This window comes from Ursus arctos, unplaced genomic scaffold, assembly GCF_023065955.2.
Source record: "Ursus arctos isolate Adak ecotype North America unplaced genomic scaffold, UrsArc2.0 scaffold_8, whole genome shotgun sequence".
Taxonomy (NCBI): Eukaryota; Metazoa; Chordata; class Mammalia; order Carnivora; family Ursidae; genus Ursus; species Ursus arctos.
The window spans coordinates 48,871,602-48,895,655 of NW_026623100.1; the positions used below are offsets into that span (position 1 = coordinate 48,871,602).

The window sequence follows — 24,054 nt, forward strand, 5'->3', positions numbered from 1 at the left end:
TCACTCTCTCTTTTAGAGCTCTTGCCTTTGCTACCAAAATTCTCGCCACTGCCCTGCAGCTGGGGACGCACCATAGGCTCCACTCCTCTCTAGAACCTGACCATCCCCAATGACTTAGGACTTTTGGGGATGTGCATCCACCATGCTGGGGAAGGCTGTCCAGTCCCGCCTGCCCACCCCCATTCATTTCAAGGACTATAGCAGTTGCATCCTGAGATTCTGCAAGAAACTTCCAATGGATTTCTGCTCAGCTCTTGCATCAGGCTGGATGAAGGGGGACAAGCTGGTGGTATTGGGCAGCAAGTGTGCATTTCAGGATTAAGAATACTAAACGTGTTCATTGCTTTCCTGTTTCTCTCATTTTTCTACCACCTCTCCTCACTCTCTCATCTCTCTTCCGCCTGCTTTCAAGTGAAGTAGTGTGGACAGAAGGGTTCTATGTGCTAGGCATCTATGTCTGGGGGACTCATCCGGGGTCCACACCACAGACTCCTTATGAGGTCTCAGGCTGGGTGACTCAGCTGCTTCTTAGCTACAAAGTAGGGTGTGGGAAGCCGGGGTGAGATTCTGGGTCAGGCGCTGTTCTTGGTGGTGGTGCTCTTTTCTTGTACCATGCTCTGTGCCTCAGATGGTGGCAGGGGGGTTCTTCCCAGTCTGACACTCTGAATTTGATTCAAGCAGTGGGTGCCTCCTGAGTGGTTCCTCCATTACTCCTCCAGCTCCCCTCACCATCCAGCCCTCCCACAGTAGCCACGGTGGTCTTTTTACAACACAAACTGGGTCATGTCCTTCCTCCTGTTAAGACTCTCCAATGATTTCCCTTTACCAACAACAAAATCCAAACTCCTTCCCAAGGCCCACAAGACCACGCCTGTGCTGGCCCCTGCTTACCGTGACAAACTCGCCTTTTATTTCCCTTCCCTTTCACTCTGCTCCAGCTGCACTGAGAGGGTTTTGGCTGCACCAACACTTTAAATTTCTCCCTGTCTCAGGGCCTTGGCACTCAGGGCCTTGGCCCAGTGTCTGTAGTGCGTTTCCCCAGGACTTTAAAGATTTTATTTATTTGTCAGAGAGAAAAAGAGAGAGAGTGAACGTACAAGCAGGGGGAGTGGCAGGCAGAGGGAGAAGCAGGCTTCCTGCTGAGCAAGGAGCCCAATGTGGAACTCTATCTCAGGACCCCGGGATCATGACCTGAGCTGAAGGCAGAAGCTTAACTGAGGGATCCACCCAGGTGTCCCTCCCTAGGACTTCAGGTAGCCGTCTCCTTCTCTTCATTCAGGGCACAGCTCAAATGCCGCTTCCTCAGAGTAGCCTTCTTCTGACCTTATGCATTTAGCTAGGCTTTGGTGTCTCAGATTTGCTTGTGGACACTGTCCCAAGGATTCAAAGTGTAGCTTTAGGTCTACAGAACAGCTCGACGTGGTACCTTGGTGGGCAGGCCACCTTGTATGACTTTATAAAGGAGGATTTAATAGGAAAACACCTTGCAGCAAGCATACACACACCTAAAAGCAAATGTGCCATATTAGCCTGAACATATAATATGGCTCTGGTCCCCAGCCCTTTGCTCCTATCTGTCATATGAGCCTGGATAAATATTTGATATACTGTTGGACCAAGTTTAACTGAGTACATTATTGGATCACATTCAAAACCCCAGGCTCAGAAAATCTGGGGAAATTGGGCTGTTTGAGAAATTCTTCACAGCAGGAAACAGAGAAAGACTTCATAATCTAAATATAGATGGTTACCATTGCCTCCAGTGACCAAACCGATCCTTCAATAGAGAGGATGCTCTGCCACCTCGTGGTAACTCTTAGCATTGCTCCCTGGTAAACCACCATGAATTCCTGTGTTGGCTTCATGTATTGGGCATAGAATCATAGAAGGTAAGAGCTGGGAGAATCCCTATGTTATGACTGTATTTCTAACCACTAAAATAGAAAAACCTGACAAAAAATTAAATTTTTTTTTGTTTCAGTATAGTTGACAGTGTTACATTAGTTTCAGGTGTAAAACATACTGATTCAACTTCAGTTATGCTATGCTCGCGAGTGTAGCTACCGCACAATGCTATTACAGTATCATTGACCTTATTCCCTATGCTGTGCCTTTTATTCGCACGACTTATTCATTCCATAATTAGAAGCCTGTGTCACCTACTCCCCTTCACCCATTTTGCCCTTCCCCTTACCCCCCGCCAAATATTTTAAAATGATTTGTGAGTTCTTTTATATGAGGCCTCTCATAACAGGGTAAGGAAAAAGAAACATATCTATGGAATACTTAAGCGAATTGGACATTCTACATAGATTACTTCTCTTCACAACCACCTTGTAATATGGATAGCCTTATCTCTTTTATAAATGGTGAAATGGATACTCAGACTTTAAGACATTTCTCTGAGATTAAACAAGAAAATAAAGGGGACAGCACAATTCTTTCTGACTCCAGAGCATGAATTCAGGCTGCTACACTGCATTTTGCCAAACATTTAACAGATCACCTTTTAAAAAATTAACTTCAGTGCAGTATAGTTTACATACAACATAATTATATGTTTTTAACATTTTATGTTAAAATATTTATGCATTTACAGGAAGTTGCAAATATTTTACATCTTCTATAACTACAGTAAAATTTCAAAACGGGAACGTTGCTATTGGTATACTGGGTGTGTATGCTATTTTATCACATGTGTGAATTCATGTAACCATTACTGCACTCAGGAGACAAAGACTGTTTCAGCACCACAAAGACCCCCTTTATAATCACACTGTTTGGTGCTGGTCTCAGCCAATCCACGGGGATGCTATCGGCTAGAAATGCCTGCACTGCCCGTACTGTGAGCCCCCGCAGACATTTCTCCTTTTGGAGCCAGTGGTGAGGCTGGACTGGCTCTCGTGGCTCTTATTATGATGGCAAGACATACCTCATCAACAACATCAGGGAACTTTGAAAAAAACAAGGTCTACTACTCACAAGTCTTAGAGGGTATCTGCTTGTCCCAGGCCGCAGTGAGGTTGTGGGTAGAGAGAAACAAAGAGAGTGTGGACCTGGGTCTCTGCCTTTATTGGGGTCGAGGGTGGGGGTCTGGGGTTTCCCAGGTTCACCCTTTGGGGAGTGAAAACGTGGGAGAGAAAAGCAGGGTCACTCGGATGATCAGTTATCTAGGTGAGCCAGCACTTTCTAAAAGGGGAACCTCTTGGGTGGGGCACTTTGGTTCTTTATCTAGTTGTGTGGTTAGCAATGTGTTTATTGGAGATGGATGTCTTTGAAGTGGAAAAGCTTCATGGCCGCACTTACAGTACAATCAAAAAGCTGATTGTCAGACATTGACACTGTGCACACCCACACCTCTCCCCTCCACCATTCCTCAACCCTGGCCACCATTAATCTGTTCTCCAGTTCTATAATGTCGTTTCACAATATTATTTAATTGGAATCAGAGAATATGTGACCTTTTGAAACTGGCTTTTCTTCACTCAGTATAAAGCTCTAAGTTCCATCCATGTTGTTGTGTGTCAACAGTTTATTCTTTGATGAGTCTAGTTCCACGGAATGGCTGTACAATTTGTTTCACCACTCACTCACTGAAGGACATTTTAGTTGCTTCCAGTTTTTCTTATTCGAAATAAAGCTTTTGTGAACATTCACGCATAGGTTTTTGTGTGGACATAAGTTTCCATTTTTCTGGCCTACTGTCCAGGAGTGCAATTGAAGGGTCATAATTATATTTGCATGTTTAGTTTTTTTAACTAAAGTAGTTTGCCAAACTACTTTCCGGAGTGGTGTACTATTTTACATTCTCACCAGCAGCGTAACAGAGATCCATGTTCTCCACATCCTTGCCAGCATTTGGTATTGCCACCCATTTTTATTTTAGCTGTTTTAATAGGTGTAAAGTGGTATCTCAATGTGGTCTTTTTTTTTTTTTTTTTTTTTTTTTTTAAAGATTTTATTTATTTATTTTACAGAGAGAGACAGCCAGCGAGAGAGGGAACACAAGCAGGGGGAGAGGGAGAGGAAGAAGCAGGCTCTTAGCGGAGGAGCCTGATGTGGGGCTCGATCCCAGAACGCCAGGATCACGCCCTGAGCCGAAGGCAGACGCTTAACGACTGCGCCACCCAGGCGCCCCTCAATGTGGTCTTAATTTGCATTTCCCCAGTAGCTAGTGATGTTGAAAATATTTTTGTGTGCTTTTGTGCCTTCAGTATATCCTTTTCAGTTAAATGACTTTTCATGTCTTTGGCCTGTTTTCCAATTGGATTGTTCAGTTTTCTTTTCTTTTTTTTTTTTTTACTGATAAGTTTTGAGCATTCTTTATATATCCTAGATATGTGTCCTTTTTCAGATCGGTGGTTTGCAAATATTCTCTTCTAGTCTGTGGCTTGTCTTTTCATCCTTTTCATCATTAACAGCATCCTTCACAGAGCAAAAGTTATTAATTTTGATGGAGATCAGTTTTTTGATTTTTCTTTTGTGGATCATATTTGTGGTATCGTGTTTAAGAACTTTTCACCAAGCCCGAGGTCCTGAAAATGTTCTCCTATGTAATGGTGGTATTGTGATATAACAGGAAATATACTTTGGTCTTCCATTGGTACACAACTCTGAAAACCCTTGCAATTTCCTAAATGATAAAGAGCAGTTAGACCATCTTTTGTTATAGTATTTAGTTTTTGTTCCTAGCTCCTGAAATAGCTGGAGGATATTTTGTTATTCATTACAATCCCCTTTCATCCACACCTGAGGTCAGGTTCACAAGGTGACTTTTAGAAAGCCCCTAAAAATGGGGGGGGGCATTTAGGAGAGGGGGAAGAAGCTGGTTGTGAGGGGAACCAATCATGTGATTAGAGGGTTGGAACTTTCAGCCCCACTCCCACCTCAGGGACGGGAGAGGGGCTGGAGGCTGAGTTTAATCACCAATGGCCAGTGATTTAATGAATCGTGCCTATGAAATGAAGACGCCATAAAAATCCCTAAAATAAGGGGTTTGGAGAGCTTCCAGGTTGGTGAACAGGTGCAGGTGCCGGGAGAGTGGTGCCCCTGGAGAGGGCACGGAAGCTCCGACCCCCTTCCCACATACCTTGCCTATGCATCCCTTCCATCTGGGCTCTTCCTAAATGGTATCCTTTTGTAATGAACTGATAATCTAGTTAGTAAACTGTTTTCATGAATTCTGTGACCTGTTCTAGCATATTATTGAACCCAAAGAGGGGATTGTGGGAACCTCCAACTTAACAGCCATTTAGTAAGAAGCCCAGGTGATAGCCTGGGACTTGTGATTGGCCTTGAAGTAGGGGCTGTCTTGTGGGACTGTGCCGTTTACTTGTGGGGTCTGTGCTTACTCCAGGTAGATTGTGTCAGAACCGAATTGTATTATAGGATACCCCGTCGGTGTCTGCATACAGTCAGAGAACTGGCCAGGGTGGGGAAACACCCACACATCTGGTGTCAAAGTAAAGTACTGAGAGTAGTAGTAGAGCAGAGAGGAGAAGGAATTTTCCTTTTAGTGATCTTCTGAAAAATTTTAGTTATATATTTTACATTTAAATCTATGAACTATTGTGAATTAATTTTTTTGTACAAAGTATGAAGATTAGACGGAGGGTTTTTTGTTTTTGTTTTTATCTTTTTTGTTGTTTGTTTGTTTGTTTGCTTAGGGTTATTTGTGGTAGGCTGAATAATGGCCCCCAAGGAGGTCCAAATCCTAGTAACTGGAACCTGTGATGTTACCTTACATGGCAAGAGAGATTTTGTAGATGTGATTAAGTTAAGGTTCTTGAGAGAGGGTGAGTATCCTGGATTATCCATGTGGGCCAGGTGTATCCACAAGGCTTTTAACAAAAGGGAAGCAGGAGATCAGAGTGAGCAGTAGGAGACGTGACCATAGACCAAGATGTTGGAGTGGCGCAGGAAGGAATCATAACCCAAGATATGCAGGCGGTCTTTACCAGTGAGCACAAAGACAGGACAAAATGTTAGTTCCTCTACCTCAATTCTTTTTTTCTTTCCATTACATCATATAGTTGTGTATGATGTTATATGTTAATCATATACATTACATATGTTAAATCATATTTTGATAAACTGTAAGCAATTATACAGTTTCTGGGTTGTACTGAAATTTTAACACGCTGATTTTGTCCATTCATCATCCACCCATTTGTCCATTCACCCATCCAATAGCCACATACTGAGTGTCTATCTGGTGCCAGCGTGAAGCCCTGAGGATGCAGACATAAGAAAGGTAGGCTCCAGGCTCTGAATCAGAGAGCTTGCCCTCCGGTGGGCAAAAGGAGGCATAGGCATATACTGTGTATCAGCATGAAAGGTAGTGATGTGCTAAGTTTATTCAGTAAGTGAGGCCTGAGATGGGTCTTAGAGGAGGAGGTAGGCGTTAGTCAGATGACAGTGAAGGCTGGGCGGATGGCAGGGTCTGAGTGGGCATAGTCCCTAAATTGGTCTAATTAAAATAAAGTTGAGGGGCGCCTGGGTGGCACAGCGGTTAAGCGCCTGCCTTCGGCTCAGGGCGTGATCCCGGCGTTCTGGGATCGAGCCCCACATCAGGCTCCTCTGCTATGAGCCTGCTTCTTCCTCTCCTACTCCCCCTGCTTGTGTTCCCTCTCTCGCTGGCTGTCTCTCTCTGTCGAATAAATAAATAAAATCTTTAAAAATAAAATAAAATAAAGTTGAGGGCTTTAGCTTAGAGGGCAAGAATGTCTGGAGACACTGTTGGTCACAACTGCGGGGTGTGGGAGTGCTACTGGCATCTAGTGAACAAAGGCCAGGGATGCTGCTGTTCCTTACAACGAAGAACTGTGTGGTTCAAAATGTCCATAGTGCTGAGACTGAGAAATCCTGTGCCAGTTCCCTGGCACTTGAAAGAGATAGCATCCGGGGGAGCCTTAACGTTGGCATCGTAGGGAAAATTTTGTGCTTTGGTGGGAAATCTCTGCATTGTCTAGACTCCTCCAGGTTATCCGATTCTATAAAAGCTATTTTGCAGGTCTGTAAATTATAGATAACCAACAGCAATTCAAAGTCATTCTGGTTGATTGTCTGCTTGTCTATAGTCATTCTTCTCTATAGACATGCAAAGTCTGCCCTGTCCAGCAAGAGTTCAATTGACGTCCCTGTCCCACTGTGGAATAAGTTTGTTTTGCCCCCTTTGGTTGCCCCTAGTGCAACATCCCAACTCCATATAAATTTGTGATTTTTTTTTAACTTTTCCTTTACACTGGTTGTAACACCTCACCAGTTTCCTCCTTCATGACAGTAAACAATGCATTCATTTTCAACCTGTATAAGAGTCATACTTTACCTTTTTTTGGAGAATTCTCTTTGAATAGCATCATCCACCTTTGAAGAGTTAAGGGAGTGAAAGCACTTCCATTGGAAGATGCTCTGGTCTCAGCAATAGAGGCAGGAACCCGGACTTCAATGGGTGCTTCAGAACAACAGGTGTTTGTCTGTGTGGCCCATTGCTGTATTCCTGGTGCCTAGAGCAGCCCCCAGTATGTAGTAAATGCTCCAAAATGGCTTGTCCATAACCGAATGGACACCTTCTGCTTAGGGTGAGTAGATTGAGAAGAAAAAGGGACAGAGAAGGCATGTTCTGTGTGGGAACAAAGAAGGGGAGATTTCGTTAAGGAGAGGAGATATCGATAATGGGAAGACATTTGTGTTAAATTTTGTAGGGTGCTAGCAAATTTGGGGCCCCTTACATTGCCAGTGGCTGTTTTATTTGGTGCATATTGCATGATCCAGTCTAGGCAGTTGAGCATAATTTCAAAGAACAGGTGGTGACTTCTCTCCCTAGTGGATAGTGTGGCTTTAGGATAAGTGTATTTATTTCAAAGGCTTCTTGGGGTAAAAATTAAAAGCATTCATAAAATATGTTAAGGTGCAGCACTGCCTATCTTTTTGGTCCCGGGTGAATATATAAGGGGACAATACAAGGTAACCTCAAACTTACTGGGGATAATAGGAAATGTACAAAAAAAGTAGGAAACACTTATTTAAATGTACCAGCTGTGTTCCATTACTAAAAAGGGAAAGGTTTGAGCTTCTGAGAAGTCAGATCATAGCTTCTGTTGTCTAATAGCAGGAAGTTCTCCTTGTAACCAGGAGGACAAAAAGATTTCTTGGGCCCTGAGCTCTAAGGGAAGTTGCGACAGATGGTTCTGGAACATGCAAAAATTAACCTAGACAAAGACCTTATACCCACAAAAATTAACTCAAAATGGACCATAGACCTAAATGTAAAAATGCAAAACCATAAAATTAGGAGATAATATAGGAGAAAATCTGGAAGGCTGTGGCTTTGGCAATGATTCTTTAAATGCAACACCAAAAGCACAATCCATGAAAAAAAGAATTGATAAGCTGGATTTCATTAAAATTAAAATGTTCTGCTCTGTGAAAGACACTGTCAAGAGAATTAGGAGACAAGCCGCAGACTGGGAAAACATTTGCAAAATCATATCAGATAAAGGACTGTTGCATAAACATACAAAGAACTCTTAAAACTCAACAATAAGAACACAAAAAATCTGATTAAAAAATAGGCCAAATACCTTAATAGACACCTCACCAAAGAAGATCTACAGATGAAAAATAAGCATATGAAAAGATATTCTACGTCCTATGTCAATAGGGAAATGCAAATTAAAACAACCATGAGATACCACTACACGCTGATTAGAATGGTCTAAATCCAGAACACTGACACCACCAAATGCTGGCGAGGATGTAGAGCAACAAGAAATTATCATTCATTGTTGATGGGAACGCAAAATAGTACAGCCACTTTGGAAAACAGTTTGTCAGTTTCTTACAAAATTAAACCTCCTCTTATCATATGATCCAGCAATTACACTCCTTGGTATACCCAAAGTAGCTGAAAACATGTCCACACAAGAACCTGCACACTGTTTATGGCAGCTTTATTCACAATTGTCAAAACCTGGAAGCAAATAGGATGTCCTTCAGTCGGTGAATGAGGATAAATAAACTGTGATTAAAGTGAGCTGTTAAGCCATGAAAAGACATGGAGGAAACTTAAAGGCATAATAGTAAGCGAAAGAAACCAATCTGAAAGGGCTACAGTATACGATTCCAATTATCTGACATTCTGAAAAAGGCAAAACTATGGAGACAGTAAAAGATCAGTGGTTTCCAGGGATTAATGGAGAGGGAGGGATGAATAGGCAAAACACAGAGGATTTTTAGGGCAGTGAAACTACTCTGTATGATACCTCAGTGGTGGATACATGTTATTGTACATTTGTCTGAATCCATAGAATGTCCAGCACCAAGGGTGACTCATAATGCAAGCTGGGGACTCTGGGTGATAGGTCAATGTAGGTTCAACAACTGTAACAAATGTATCACTCTGGTGGGGGATGTGTGAGAATGGGGAAAACTATGCATATGCGGGGTCAGGAGGATACACGAAATCTCTGTACCTTCTGCTCAATTTTGCTATGACCGTAAACTGTTTTAAAAAGTAAAGTCTTATTCGGGGATGTACTGTATGGTGACTAACATAATATAATAAAAAATCATTAAAAAAAGTAAAGTCTATTAAAATATTATAATCAAAACATCTGAGTCATAAAACCAATAAATATTTAGATTGTAATTTAGAAAAAAAATGAAGCCTGGGAGAGCCTGGACTTAACCAACTTTAACCAATTTAAGAAAAATATGCTGAGAAAGTTAGCAACTTGTTTTGCTTTTTATCCTCTCTGTAATAATAAAAACAATGCTCGTTTCCTGCAGCTTCTTTTCCCGTTAGTAGAACTTTATGTCAGGTCATTTAAATGGTATTCAGGGTGTATCCTGCTTCTCTCGTGGAGGGTGGGGAACAAACGTAGCTGACCTCAGGTCTGTTTCTCTCCTGCTTGCACTCTGCGCCTGTGTGGTGACACCAGGCCCAGCAGCCTCTAGCAGAAGTCCCTCCCCTCTAAGCTCTGGCTGAGCCTTGAGTCAGGGAACTCAGCACGGCAACGATTCGCGTAAAAGTCGTCAGGAATGCTTTGCAGAGCACTGGATGCCTGCAGTGTGCTTCATCCTTAGCCAACAGCTCCAGACTTACAGGAAACACTTGAGATGGAATTATTTGGTCTGTTGTTTCATCACTGTTTCTCAGTGTAAAACTATTTCTGAAACTCTTGAAACTGCTTGTAAGCTAATAAAGAGGGGAATTTTTCTGTATCATGCCTGAGGTGGAGTGGGGGTGAGGGTGGGGAATTGGGAGGATGAGGGGAAGGAGGAGCCAAGGGCTGGTTTCCTGTATTCATTCATTCTGTAAATTCAGGCATCCATTAGTGAAGAAAGGCAAGTTTTCTGTTTCTATTCTAGAAGGGGGAAATACAGGTGATAAATAAACAGATTACTTAACGGGATGATGTTTGAGCAGAATAGGATGATATGATGGGCATGAGGTGGGGACTGGCGGGCTGAGGATTGGGGCAGGGGTACTTTATTAAGTGAGCAGGGAAGATCACTGAGCAAGCAGAGACCTGAATGAGGTCAGGAAGCCAGCTGTGAGGGTCCCTGGCTAAAAGGTGCAGTCCAGTCTTAGAAAGGGCCCTTCTGCCTTCTTTGGAGAACTCATTTATGTACTGAAGTGGCAGAACAGGTTGTTTTCTTCCTTTCTTGCCCCCTTCTTGAAGTGAGACACAAATCCATCCTTTTTGGGGGGGCTGGGTACCTGGTAAATCAGACTGATGCTGCTCAAGGCTTCACAGAGACGAATTCTTGGTGTATTTGAGACTGTATATATATGTGTGTGTGTGTGTGTGTGTGTGTGTGTGTGTGTGTGTGTATGCATGCCATCCTGAGCTAAGGAATGGGATAGTGCCTTGGGCTTCAAAGTGGGAGGAGCACAATTCACAGGCAATAAGGGAGCAGAAGATGGGTAATGAGATGTGTGCTCTGCTATACAGATGTGTGAGATAATATTTATCATTGGTAATAACTCTTATTCTAGGAAAGACACCCAATTTAAATACTTCTAGGTAGTTGAGGGAGGAGCAAAATTCTCTCAAGTCCTCAGGGTCTGGATTGCTTTCCGCTCAAAACAGTCCACATGGCAAAGTGGCACATTTTGGGGACACCTATTCTGAATCCCTTCATTAGTCAGCAAGGATTGCCAGGTCTCTGCGGACATACTTGTATGTGCGGGGCCAGGCTCCATCCGGGAGCCTGGCCATCCAAAACTGTCTGGTGCAGAACAACGTTTAAGGCTGGGAGTTCTAAACCTGTAGTCCTGGGCCTTCAGCTCTAATGATAAGATTTCAGCGTGTAACAGCACTCCAACCGTCTCTGGTTAAATTGCTTCATGCTTATGCAGTCCTTGCTTGTTAACCTAAGTCCCTAGGTCTATAGCAGAACCAGCCTACTTTCCTTGAGATTTGCAGACCATTGGCCTTGAGGAATGAAAGCCCAGCAGATAAGGCCTGATTACATTCGAAAACAGCTGTCACCGACACCAAGTCTGTTTATGGTCACGTCCACATACAACTAGCTGCCTGGGCACCGGCTTCTCTGCACGTAGCCCCTCTCCCTTTTTCAATGCCTTCCTCTTTAAAACTCTCTGGCTTCGCCTGATCGGGGAAGATGGTCTTTGAGACGTTCGTCTACCGTCTCCCCAGCATCCTGAATAAAGTAACCTTTCTTTTCCCACCATCACTTGCTCTCGAATGTTGATTTTCCAGCGGGGAGCAGCTGAACCTGAGTTCAGAACCCGTTCTCTGTCCAATAACAAGCCCGCCAAACCGCATGTGCATTTCGCTGGGGAGGTTCTAGAGAAGTCACTCTCAAAAGGGGGCGACGTCTCCATAACGGCGACTGGCCTCAGGACTCGTCCACGGCCATGTTCTTACTTCTGGGAAAAACGACAGGGTCAGCTCTTCCACCCCCTCTCGCTTGCGAGGAGAGACAGAAGTATCCCTGGAAACCACCCAGGAGCAGCGTAAACACTTCTGCTGGGGGTCACAACTAGGTTCGGATCTTGGCTCGGTCCTTACGGGCCGGCGCGCCCAGGACCGTCGCGGGCTATTGCGCGTCACTCGCTCAGCATTGTGGGACTGGTAGTCCCGGCTGGTGCGTGGGTTCGGACTGCCGAAGCCAAAGAACTACACTTCCCAGCAAGAACCCCGGCCATAGCCCGCGCGGGCCGTATGCGTCAGCCACCAGACTTCCGGACAAGCCGGGGGCGGGACCGTGGCGGAGGCTGGAGCTTGGCGTCGGGATGCAGCGCCCCGGGCCCTTCAGCACCCTCTACGGGCGGGTCCTGGCCCCGCTGCCCGGGCGGGCCGGGGGCGCGGCCTCTGGCGGAGGCGGGAACAGCTGGGGCGTCCTGGGTTCGCACGTGCAGCCTCCCGGGCGCGCGCAGTCCGGGACCCGCGCGGGCCTCGGCAGTACGGGTACCTACGACGGGGACGCCAACAGCGCCTGCCCGGCCCCCTCCACGATGTCCAAGGCCGAGGAGGCCAAGAAGCTGGCTGGCCGCGCGGCCGTGGAGAACCACGTGAGGGTGAGCAGCTCCGGGCGTGGGGCTCCCGTGCTGTGCGTGATGGGCTAGTGTTGCGTGTTCCGGGTGCTGTCGGAGCCGGGGCGGGGGCTGCGTTAGAGCGGAGAGGGTGTACCCGGGTTTAGATCCCCCCTTTTCCGTGCTCCTTAAAGGTCTTTTAGATGTGGGATAGATTAGGGGCGAGTTTCCTAAAAGTTGAGCTTATTTCTAAAGACTCCTTGTCCGGCCCGGGTAACAGTTTGCAAAGTGGAGTCTGGTATCTGATGTGTTTGGAGTGGCGCTGGAAGGGACTTGCCGTGCGGCTTCCTTAACAAGTGGAAAATGGTGAGTTCTGGGGCTGCCAAGAGATCTTCACTTCTCTTTACTATGCTGGGAAGCCGGTGGATGCTGGTTTGAAAATTGCTTTGAAATTTCACTCCAAGGAGCTTCTTAGCTTGTCGCGCGTCGGGTCCTGAGTGTACTAGCCAGTGAGAGAGAGACAGCCAAAGAGGGTTTTAAACCTCCTGCCTTTGACAGGGCTGGGTGGACACTTGGATTCTGGAGGAAGCTGTTCTTTAAGGTTGGGGCGCAGAGATAAAGTTGAGCTGTTACCGGTGAGGTCGTGGCCTCACTTGTTAAGTGGCGGGTGTGGTGTTGTTTAGTGGAGTCTCTTAACCTGAGTGGATTTGCTGTCATCAATCGAGTTAATTATCTTAATTATAGTACTTCTGGGGATCAAAGTGGAGTATCTCTGCCCTTTGGTGGAGTTTCCTTGGCTTTGTTGGCCTTTTGTTTCTCTCTTCTATTTCTTAGAAAGTGGTTTCAAATGCCCTTTCTCCTCTCATGATAGTTCTTTACATTTGTTAATGCTTTCATGTCCAGAGTACTTTGCCACCATGGTGTTCCATCCTCAAATAGCTTGACTAGGTGGGGGGGAGCAGTGTGGTAACCTGTGGATCAGCATGTTCTGTGGAAGGAGTGGCCGAGGATCCTCCAGAACCCAAACGGAGTGACTGCTGTTCCAGTGCCCTTCCACCAGCTCCACAGCTGCTCTGTTGTGGTGTAGTTTGTTCCAAGTCCGGTTAACAGTGGAGTTTTCTATGGGAATTCACAGAGACAACGCAGAATGTGTAGTCTGGCTCTACTTTTAGGATTCAGTGCCTCAGCTACAAAATTGGGACAGTAAGCTGCAATTTTAAAATGCCTGTATAAAGTGAATGATTAATAGATGAGTAAATGAAATCTCTACAATTAGAGAAGCCCCATTTCTTAGTATTCCTGTTAACCTATTAGTATTTGGTGGCATAAGTCTTTCTGACTTTCGTCTTAAAATGTATTTGCTTACATAAAAATTTTCAAGCCCCCACCTCAGGCTAGAGCTACAAAACACTGGATTCCAGCTACATTATTCTATGAAATTACCAGGCAGTCATGGGGAGATCTTCACTGGCCTTTTGGGGGCACCTCATCCCAATCTCAGTTACACCTGCTTACCCTACCAAACTTCTTCCTGAGATACTAACATTACCTGAATTTTGTATTTTCTTTTTTTTTTTTTTTTTAAGATTTTATTTATTTATTCGACAGAGATAGAGACAGCCAGAGAGAGAGGGAACACAAGCAGGGGGGAGTGGGAGAGGAAGAAGCAGGCTCATAGCAGAGGAGCCTGATGTGGGGCTTGATCCCATAACGCCGGGATCACGCCCTGAGCCGAAGGCAGACGCTTAACCGCTGTGCCACCCAGGCGCCCCTGAATTTTGTATTTTCTACTCTTAAATGTTGATTTATTCATTTCATTCATTTACCAGATGGTTGAGGGCCTAATATGTGTCAGGCAGTTGGTGTGGTGACCAGAAACGTGGCTACAGGGAAAGGGAAAATCAGGTCCTGGATACTTTGCAAACAGGATAATTAATTCAAATCTATACACTTATTGAACATAGTCATGTGCCTAATCGTCAAGGCTTAGCTAGCAGCCCTCTCCAGGGCAGTATCCTGGATCCCATCTAAGCCATGTTTTCATCCAGCGTTTTGTGTCTTGAAATTGTTTACTCACTTAAGTTTATCGACATGGTCATGTGCAAGGTTCTGTTCGTTCCACCTTTGGAATGTTGTTAGACCGGACCCTTCCTTCCCTTTGACCTATCACCTTTCCTAGTTGAGGCTTTCCGCTTGGCCAGAGGATTGCAGTTGCCCTTCTCTTGTCCCCTCTGCCAACCTCCCAAGTGATGCATTATCATCTTCTGAAGCTCTCATGTGTTCTTGCCACAGTGGCCCTCAGAAGGCCTCATCCTGATGTCTTCATTCCATATCTGAAGTATCTGTTGCAAGCCACGTACTGGGCCTTATGGAGAGGATGCACAGATGAGAGGCTTGTGTCCTTCTATAATCCTTTCTCCTCCATGTGCCAGAACATTGGAAAATATATACTGGCATATAGCTTGCATTTTAATATCACTACATTTTACTTAGAATGCTCTTTCTTGTCCTCTGATCTTGCCAGTTAAAATCATATGTGTCCTTTAGGTTTGGTTCAAAGACCCTGTTCTCCTTTCAGTTTTTCCTTAACCTCCTAAGTCAGGGGAGATCGCTTCGATATTTTAGCACTTTATACCTCTTAGGTGCTTTATGGTGTCTTATGTTCTAGTCATCTGTATGTTTCTCTCTCCTGTCCCCCTAAAGAGTGAGCTCCTGGTAGATAGTTAACCTTATCTTCACTCAGTGTTGGTCACAGTGTGGCCTGCCTGGTAAATGTTTGTTGAGTTTGTGTGGAGTATGGACACAAATATAGAGTTCGTGCGGTTATTGGTGGCCCTTTGCTTAGACTCTCTGGATGGTAGGGTTTCCAGTTGTCTAGCCCATCGGTGTTCCATTGTGGTGACCACTTCCACATCTGGATGGATGGAAAACTTGGCGAGTTTGCAGTTGAATCCTCTGGGTAGCCACTCTGAACTCAGATCTGAACTTTTCCTTTCAGATCTGCCTGTTTCTGGGAGTATAGCCACCCAGGATGGGTTACCATGCAGGGCCATGTTCTCCTGAAGGTCTGTAGCTCCCTTTGATCTCTTTGGAGCCTGGCTTTGCTTTTTGACTGGCTTAGCATGAAGAAGTTGCTGAGTGGTGACTCCAGTTGGTCAGCAGAAGTATTTCCAAGTTAACCTACTCAACACAGTGAGTGAAGTTCCAATGTTGCCTGTATGACAAGTGATTTAGTATTGCCCATCAGAAGGGGCCTGCTTCTCCAGCAGAGCTCGCTTGGCAGCTGTCTGCTATTGGGCGACCTCACAGGCAGCCTTTGGCTCTCTCTGCTTTGCTTTGGCTAGGACACTGATTCCTGGGCCAGTCATTTGATTCCAACGTAGGAGGACCACGTGGTTGAAGAGCTTTGGGCCTGGCAGGTCCCTGCAATTTCCTGGCCTCCTCCAGAAGTCAAGGGAAGAGTCTTGCATAGAGCTTGTCTGACTCACCAAAGTTCGTCTGGGTGCCACCTGCCTGCTGGGAGCCTGTGAGTGACATGAGTGTTTGGTAATGAGGATTCTGGCAGTTAGGTTACTGTATAGCTGGAACCGTGGGCTTCCGGTCAGGTGTGAGAGTCAGGTTGAGCCTACCTAGGCATTAGTAAATTAAGTAATTTTCTCATTACTTGAAGATTTTTACATGTTCAGATACTCAGCTATTTTGAACATTTTGACATACCATTCACTTGTCTGGAAGACCTTGCTGTTAAGGTTTGCTCAGGTAGCTAAATGACTACTGGATGCATTGCCTTCTTGAGGGCAGGATTGAAGGTGGAATTCTGACGTAGAACAAGCTCTGCTCTGAGGTCCCTTGGTCTGTTTGGTGACTTGGGAACTATGAGCTAGTCAAAGTGATTTCCATCAGCTTTCACACACAGGCTGATGGGTGAAGCCCTCTGTAGGTGGGGGGGCGGGGCAGCTAAAAGTGCTTTAGTTGCTGGAGTATTAGCATTTGATTTCTTTTTTGTAGCTCCCTCTGCATGTTGGTCATTCTTTCTAATCTTTCATAGTTTGAGATGTAGTCTTGCTTTGAGAAGGACCATACCAGATATGGGCCCAGGGGCTGGCATTGGGTATTCCTGTGGCCTTTGTCCTGTGTGGAGTGGTGTTGGCTCAGTTTGTCCTGAGTTGCCCCCCAGGACTTTTCTTTCTTCTATGAAATATTAAAAAACAAAATTCAACGGAGTAAATTTTAAAGATCTGTTGGCTATATTCAATGATTCATGAGTCAGGCAGCATCCAGCCTAGCACATAGGAAGGTGCTCCAAGGAGCTATACAAAATGAAAGCCAGAAGGGGCAGGAACTAAGAAATTGTACTAGGCATAAAAGCAGGTTGGTCAATTACAAGGTCACTTTCCTTATAGGGGATGGTAGGAGTCTCTCAGCCACATTCCCTAGCTAGTGTTGATCAGACAATTCCCGACTGACTGACTTAAGATTCCATTTTGGGGGGAGCCAAAACTGTAATTAAGTCAAGTCTTTGGTGATTTGGGGCTTAGCATATAAGGACTCCATTTGCTTTTTAACACTCCCTGCTTCCTATCAGGCAAAAGATTTGGCTTACTTACAATGTGCAGTTTAAGCTGGCTTAACAAAAAGGGTCTGTAGGTGAGGACTGAAAGATTCCTGGCCAACCCCAGGGACGGTCAGAAAGGGAAAGCCCCACGAAAAACACAGAGCCTAGGTACACCCTAAGAGTGAAAAACAGAGTTTTCTAGCTTCAGTGGCTTTTCATGTAAGCTTAATATCTAGAAGGCAGGGGACTGACCACAGGCACCTTCAGGCTGGTGGCATCACAGGGAGACCACGGGGGGGACATCAGGTCCACCATCTGGAGCCTCCCTGAAGTCAGCAGAAGGGGGAGAGCCTGAAGTAACCTTGAAAGTTACCTTTTCTTTAGGGTGATGCAGGCTGGCCAGGTCCAAGGAACCAGAGGGGGTCCCACAAGACCAGCCAAGAGGGTCCTTGGCTTCACACAGGATCAAAATCAAACTTGAGCCGGTAGGAAGTGAGAGCAGAATTTATTGAATAGCGAGAGTGATAGAGTATAGCAGATAAAGTGTCTGGAGACTCAGGAAGGAAAGGCGGGAGTCTCGTCTTTGCTTGGTGGCTGGGATTTTTAATTGAGGACAGTGGCCTCGTGTACGTGCCTCTCAGGCATCTAGGAACTGGTCAAAACAAGGTTGAGTGCTCAGGTGTCTTCCATAAGTCTCTTATGCCCTGGAGCAAGGGGTCTTGGCATCAAGATGGCTGGAGTCAGTGGTCTTGGAAAACCCGTTCATGATGACCCCACCTAGTCTCTCCTTAGATGTTATCTGTTGTGCTGGAAGACTCTAAAGATACCATTAACTCCTTGACCTTTATAAGAAGGACATACGTTATCAGTACCATAAGGTGTGTTTAGGTTGGGGGTACAGGTCCTAGCAAGAATAGAACCAGGAAAAGGAGCAAAAAAGCAGTTTTTCCCCCCATGGGGTCTCTTCAGTTTCCCTGTCTCAAGGGGATGGGAGAGGTTTTGAAATACCAAACCACATCAGCATCTGACCTGTTGATGCCAGGAGGTCCCCGTTTTGCACAAGCCTGCCTCAGAATATGAGAAGAGGGTGAGGCTCAAGTTAGGGTTATAAGAAAGAGTCTTTATCTGAAGTAGGGACAATGTTTGAGAGATTGAGAGTACTTGTGAGTACAGAGGACAAGAAACAGGTATCACACTACTGAGCCCCCTTAAGAAAGGGGGAAAGTCCCCAGGAGCAGACTAGGGACCCAGCCGAGGTCAGTTAGACAACAAACTGCAGAACAGGGTCAGGGTACTACAATTAGGAACTAATGTGGAGCTCACTCAGTTCCTAAGCAACTTCCTGCCGGTCTAAGGCAAAAGAGCTAAAAACCAGAGCAGCAGCTACCATTTATTCAGCACCTACCGAGAAGGTTTATAAATGTTAATTTAAGTCAGATCTCACAACAACCCCTTGTGACCTCAAGAGCAGTTATCCCCACTCTAAAGATTTCATGTATTTGAGAGAGAGAGAGAGAGAGAGTGTCTGTGTGTGTGTGTGTGTGTGTGCGTGCGCGCGTGCGCGCGCGCACACGAGGCGGGGGGGGGGGGGGAGGAAAGGAGGGGAGAGGGAGAAGCAGACTCCCCGCTGAGCAGGACCCTGAGATCATGACCTGAGCTGAAGGCCAACTGAGCCACCCAGGTGCCCTCCCCATTAGAGAAGAATTTAGCCCTGTAAGGAAACATGTAAGACTTGGAAATGAGCAAAAGAGATTGTTGGATCTTCTTTGGTTGGAGTGCTGGAGCCCGTAGCAGTTTACAACTCTGGAGAGAGAGACTTTTAACTTGTAGAACACTCTTAACAATGCAGATAATTTCTGTCCATAGAAATGCAAATTAATTGTGTTTTATGAGCTTCAACTGATTATTACCCTAAAGATCTTGTAAATTCATTTGAACATTTCTTGACTGCATATGAATTTATGGTTCTTGGGTTTTTCCTGTGGACAGGTTGTAACAGTATCATTATTTTACCTTTTTTTTTTTTTTTTTAATCATCATTCAACAATATCAGTTACCCCCCTACACAACCTCACTTTGAATAAGCAACTTCAGGAAGTTCAGCATGCTGAAATATTCATGTTAAATTTCTTAAGAGTTCCAGCAACTGATTAACAACTCATTTGGCAAGAGGAAGCCCATAGTGAGATTTTCTTTTGTTATAAACAAGACAACAGGCCTCAAATTGAGCCACTTGTGCTAAGCTCATGTCATCAAAAAGGAGACTTAATTACTGTTTCAACTCTACCAGAAAGGGAATGTTAAATTACTCAGTCAGGAATTGTCTGATCAGCATTAGTTAGGTAATCTGCCTGAGAGACCCCTGCCATCTGCTAAAGAAAAGTAACCTGGCAATAAGCAGTCTGTTTTTTTGCCTGCTAGGACTTCCTTGTTCACACTTCCTCTGGCTGTACAAGTCTTTCGTTTCATATAGCTCCTTAGAGCTCCTTTCTGTCTGCTAAATTGGATGTTTCCTGCCTTGCTCAAATAAACTCTTAAAATTTTTAATGTGCCCCAGTGTATCTTTTTAACAGGAGGAAATGGTGATGTTAGGGTCAGACATGAAAGGAGGAGGGTGCTGCTGATAAATCGCCATGAGCACTAGGATAAAGTACAGCTCTGCTGTGGTTCTGTTCAGTGCTTATGTTTCTATAAAATGGGCACAGTACCTACCTTGCACTCATGTTGGTGAATTGATCTAGAAAGTGGGCGTAAAGAGAGTAAAATATGGTATTAATGAGTTTTGCTTTTCTCTCTCTCTCTCTCTCTTTTTTTTTTTTTTTTTTGCAGAATAACCAAGTGCTCGGAATCGGAAGTGGCTCTACAATTGTTCATGCTGTGCAGCGAATAGGTATGCTCTTGGGCTGTTTACTGGATGTTGTTCTGTGTGGGGTGATGGGAGTGGGGGTGGAGAGGAGGGGAAGGAAGTGGGGTACAGGTTTGGTACCTGCCCAGCTCTGCTCTTTTTTGAGTGGTATTTTTGGGTCTTTTCAGCCAACTTTGGGGGATGCCTGGCTTTGTTTACTTTGCTCATCTGGAGGGTAGGAGCTGATTTAAGATGAGGTCTCACCAGAATTTTCATTCTCATCAGCCTGTGTGTGGCTCCAGGGGCCCTGAGGCAAGTCTTCTAAAGCCTTTGGGTTCCTCAGGCAATCTCAGACAGACTAACTGAGCTCAGAGCAGGCTTGCCCTGTCCAGGACCCTGGGGTGGATTTGAGGCCCCCGAAGTTGGTGGCTGGTTCCTGCAGGTGCTGACTTCGTTCTGATCAGTGTGTCGCTGAGCTTAGGAAAGGCTCAGGAATCATCAGTCCCTGTGGCTGTTCAACAGGTTTTACTGCCCTGCTTTTGTTTGTTAAAACAAAGCTCAGAGGAGAGGCTTGCCTGACTGCTGATTTCTTCTAGGTGCCAAGGGGCAGTGCTCAGGAGACAAAGTCCAGGAACACTGTGTCTTTAAAAGAGCACTTGTGGTGCTGGTGTGAGGGCTTCTGGAATCCTTCTCATTGGCTTAACCCGGGCTTTAGTGTTGCATACCTTTCTTCCTTAGCATTGAGTGTGTGGTGGATTTTAGGGCACAGGGATTACTGCGGGTTCATATTAGTGCTTTCTGAACCTCTCACAATGTGGACCCAATGATTAAAAGGACTTGAAATTTTAATAAGCTAGTTGTTTCCGTTTAAGACTCCCCCCCCCCCCCCCCCAAGAAAGGTGCAAATCCAAAACGAATAAGTAAACTTTGTTTAACCACGTTCTGGGGCCTACAAATGGTAGTATTTTTTACTAAATGTAAAAGTAAAGTTCTCTTTTTTCTGCGAAAGGCAATATAAGGAAGTCGTTAAGACCAGAGCTGCGTGGGATCATAGCTCAGCTCTGCCACCTGTTATCGATATAACCGTGTGGTGACTTTAACCTGACTGTGCCTCAGTTTCCTCATCTGTGAAATGGGAATAATATTTGCAACTTACCTTTGGGTTGTTAGAATTAGAAGAGTTCACATGTACAGAGGTCTTTGAACGTTGCCAGGCACATAATTGTAGCAAACACGTGACATTGCACATTTTGTAGTTAGTGTCTACTCCTTGAGCTTTCTAGTGTCCCTGTCTTGTGTGAGCGATGTATGTTCACAAGCTTTTTCACTGAGGCTGGGACACAGAATGAAAGGCAGCTGTCAGTGGGGGGTAGACCTTTCCTCTTTCCTTTCCTGTTGGATTTGAGCAAGTGTGCAAGAAACAAGAAACATAAAGTGAGGAGAGTGAAAAACCACCAACGCGGCTTTTGTCTCCACAGCTGAAAGAGTGAAACAAGAGAATCTGAACCTTGTCTGCATTCCCACCTCCTTCCAGGTATGTCCTGCTTTCCATTCTGCACCTTGGCACTTGCTGCTGAATCTTCTGGGTCCTGGGGGACGTGGAGGTGTGGCTTTGGGTTGGGCACCAGGGTTGCTGTAGGTGAGAGAGCCAGGAGCAGGAGAGCAGTTTACTTAGGATTGCTCCTCAGAAGTGTGGCTTTAGATGCCTTCATTTATTCACTCAGTGGGTATGTCAGTGTATTCTGTGTTAGGCACGGTGTAGTATATGGGGAGTTTTAAAACTCTTAGCTGGTTGGACATTTGCTCCAATATCTGGAAACTACATGCTTTTCTTGGTACTTAAAAATTTTTTTCAACTTGGTGTAATAATTCTCCACTAGAATGGATGAATGAAAGATGGGTGTTTGCTTAGTTTTTACCTCCTTGCTCTCCCAGTTCACACACAGCCTTCTCTGCCGGTGTTCCATACAGTTACGTGTTGGTGAGGTGTTACTCAGTGTGTATAGAATTGCGATCGGCCAGACTACAGCTGAGCTGTGTAGTGTGCTGTGATAACGCCTCCATAGCTGCCTGTTATTTCGTTTTCCTGAAAGTTAGGTAAATATTGCCTTTGTTTTTTTCATTTGCTTGGTTGTCTGTGTACTCTTTACTGATTCAACCCCAGACTCTACCCGGATGGGAAAATCTCACTCCTTTTTGATATTTCTTTCTGGGTATTCCACTCCACCCTTTTCATCCTGGCCGAGGCTCTCTGGGTCATTGGGGTTGGGAATGCCGTGGCAGGTGCACTTGGCTGTTGTCTTGGGGTCTCCCTTTGCAGTCAAGAACCTTCCTTCTCTTATCTTTTGGATCTTCCTGTTTCCTGGTCCTGTTTTTCCTCACCGCCCCCAGCCCCCCACTTTTATTTTCTTTCCTTCAGTTTTGGTGAAGCATGTCCTTTAGGTAGCTATCCAAGTGCGTGGGATGCAAATTTGTGGACACTTAGGATGTCTGAAAATGTCTTTATTCCAGCCTTTCTTGAAGTTGGTAATTTGACGTAGAGAATCATATGTAAAATCATTTCTGAGAAATTTTGAAGGCATTCCTCTGTTGTCCTCTGATTTTCACTTTGCTGTTGAGGAGCTCGATGCCATTCTGATTCTTGATCCTTTGTATGAAACCTGTTTTTAAAGTTTATTTATTTGTTTTTAAAGCCCCAACGTGCGGCTTGAACTCAGTGACCCTGAGGTCAAGACCTGAGGTGAAATTGATTGGGACACTTAACCGACTGAGCCACCCAGGCGCCCCTGAAACCTGTTTTTTTCACTCTGAACCTTTATACCCTTATATTATCTTTTCTTTGTCCAGTGTTGTGAAATTTCACCATGCTGTGTGTCGTAGTGTGGGTTTGTTTTCATCCACTCTGCCGGCACTTGCTGGGACATTTTGTTTTGCAAACTCTTTGATTTGGGGGAGTTTTTCCCATTATTCCTTTAATTTTCTTGCCTGTTTTCTGTGGTCTTTCTTTCTAGGATGGTTGTTGTATACTTGGTTCTTGTGGCCTTTTTTGTCCTATTATCTTCTTAGCTTTGTCTTTTCTAACCCTTCTTTTGAGCTTATTTTACTCTCATGTTTAATTTCAAATAAGATCTTTTTTTGTTTTCTGAGAGTTTTTTATTTTTTGCTTTTTCTTGTTTAATGGGTTCAACTTTTTTTGATTTCTTCCCTCATCTCCATGAAGTTGTTAATAATTTTGTTTTAAGATTTTTTCTCCTTATATATCTGTTTCCTCAAAGTTTTTTTTTTCTTTCAGTTTTTTGGAATTATAATTTAAATACAATAAAATATACTCTTTTTTGCATATAATTTAGAGTTTTGACAAACCAGCCAGCACAGTCAAAATACTGTTAGATTGCTTTGGTCATGTCTTATTTTGGCCTTCCTTAGCTAGCTGCTTATTTTGAAGACTGGTAGACTAAGAAGCTGATTGGAAAGGAGCTCATAGGATGAAGGTGGTCTTTTGCTCCAGGCTTCTCTGCCAAGCCCTCTTGTTGGGGAACTCCTGCTGTCAGATTATTTGTCTTTCTTCTGCTGCTCAGATTCCTCAGAGAAGTCTGGCCATTGCCCCTTTGGGAGGGATATGCATGGCTACCTGTATCCTGGGATCTAAGTAGGCGAAAAGGGCTAGAAGACATCTGTCATTATTCTGGATATAATCTTGCTCTGAGTTTACAGTGAAATAATCTGTGATAGTTGGGAAAGAAGCGTCTACAACATTTTGCAATTTATCTCGTTGACTGTGGGCTTGATTGTGACTTGTTTTACCAATGGCATGTGACCAAATGGAATGCCAGCAGAGAATCATAAAATGCTTTTGCAGTGGGGGTTGACCCATCTTGCTGCCGAAACCATTCTGCCACCATGTGAACAAGCTCAGGCTGCTGTCCTTGGAGGATAAGAGGCCAAGCAACTCCAGGCATGTGAGGCAAGTCATCCTACACCTACCAGCCCACTCCAGAGACTTCCCAGTCAGTCCATAGAATCATGACAATTAATACATAGTTGCTCTTTTTAAAAAAATAATTTAAAAAATTATTTTTAAAAAATTTTAATTCCACTGTAGCTAACATACAGTGTTATATTACTTTTAGGTGTACAATATAGTGATTC

At 44.6% G+C, this 24,054-nt stretch overlaps 1 protein-coding gene across 5 annotated transcripts in view; it reads left to right on the forward strand.

Moving 5' to 3' along the window:
- The first annotated feature begins 12,228 nt into the window (after positions 1–12,228).
- RPIA (ribose 5-phosphate isomerase A) overlaps positions 12,229–24,054 on the forward strand; it is a 100,160-nt gene continuing 88,334 nt past the window's right edge. For 4 of the 5 annotated variants that reach the window (XM_057309364.1, XM_044391664.3, XM_026481031.4 and 1 more), the window contains exons 1-3: positions 12,229–12,550; positions 19,890–19,950; positions 21,384–21,439. In XM_057309364.1, coding sequence (XP_057165347.1) covers positions 12,266–12,550; positions 19,890–19,950; positions 21,384–21,439 — 402 coding nt within the window. In that variant the 5' untranslated portion in view covers positions 12,229–12,265. Of the gene's footprint in view, positions 12,551–12,581; positions 12,872–19,889; positions 19,951–21,383; positions 21,440–24,054 lie in introns of those variants that run through there. The other variant, XM_048222822.2, reaches the window with a different exon arrangement.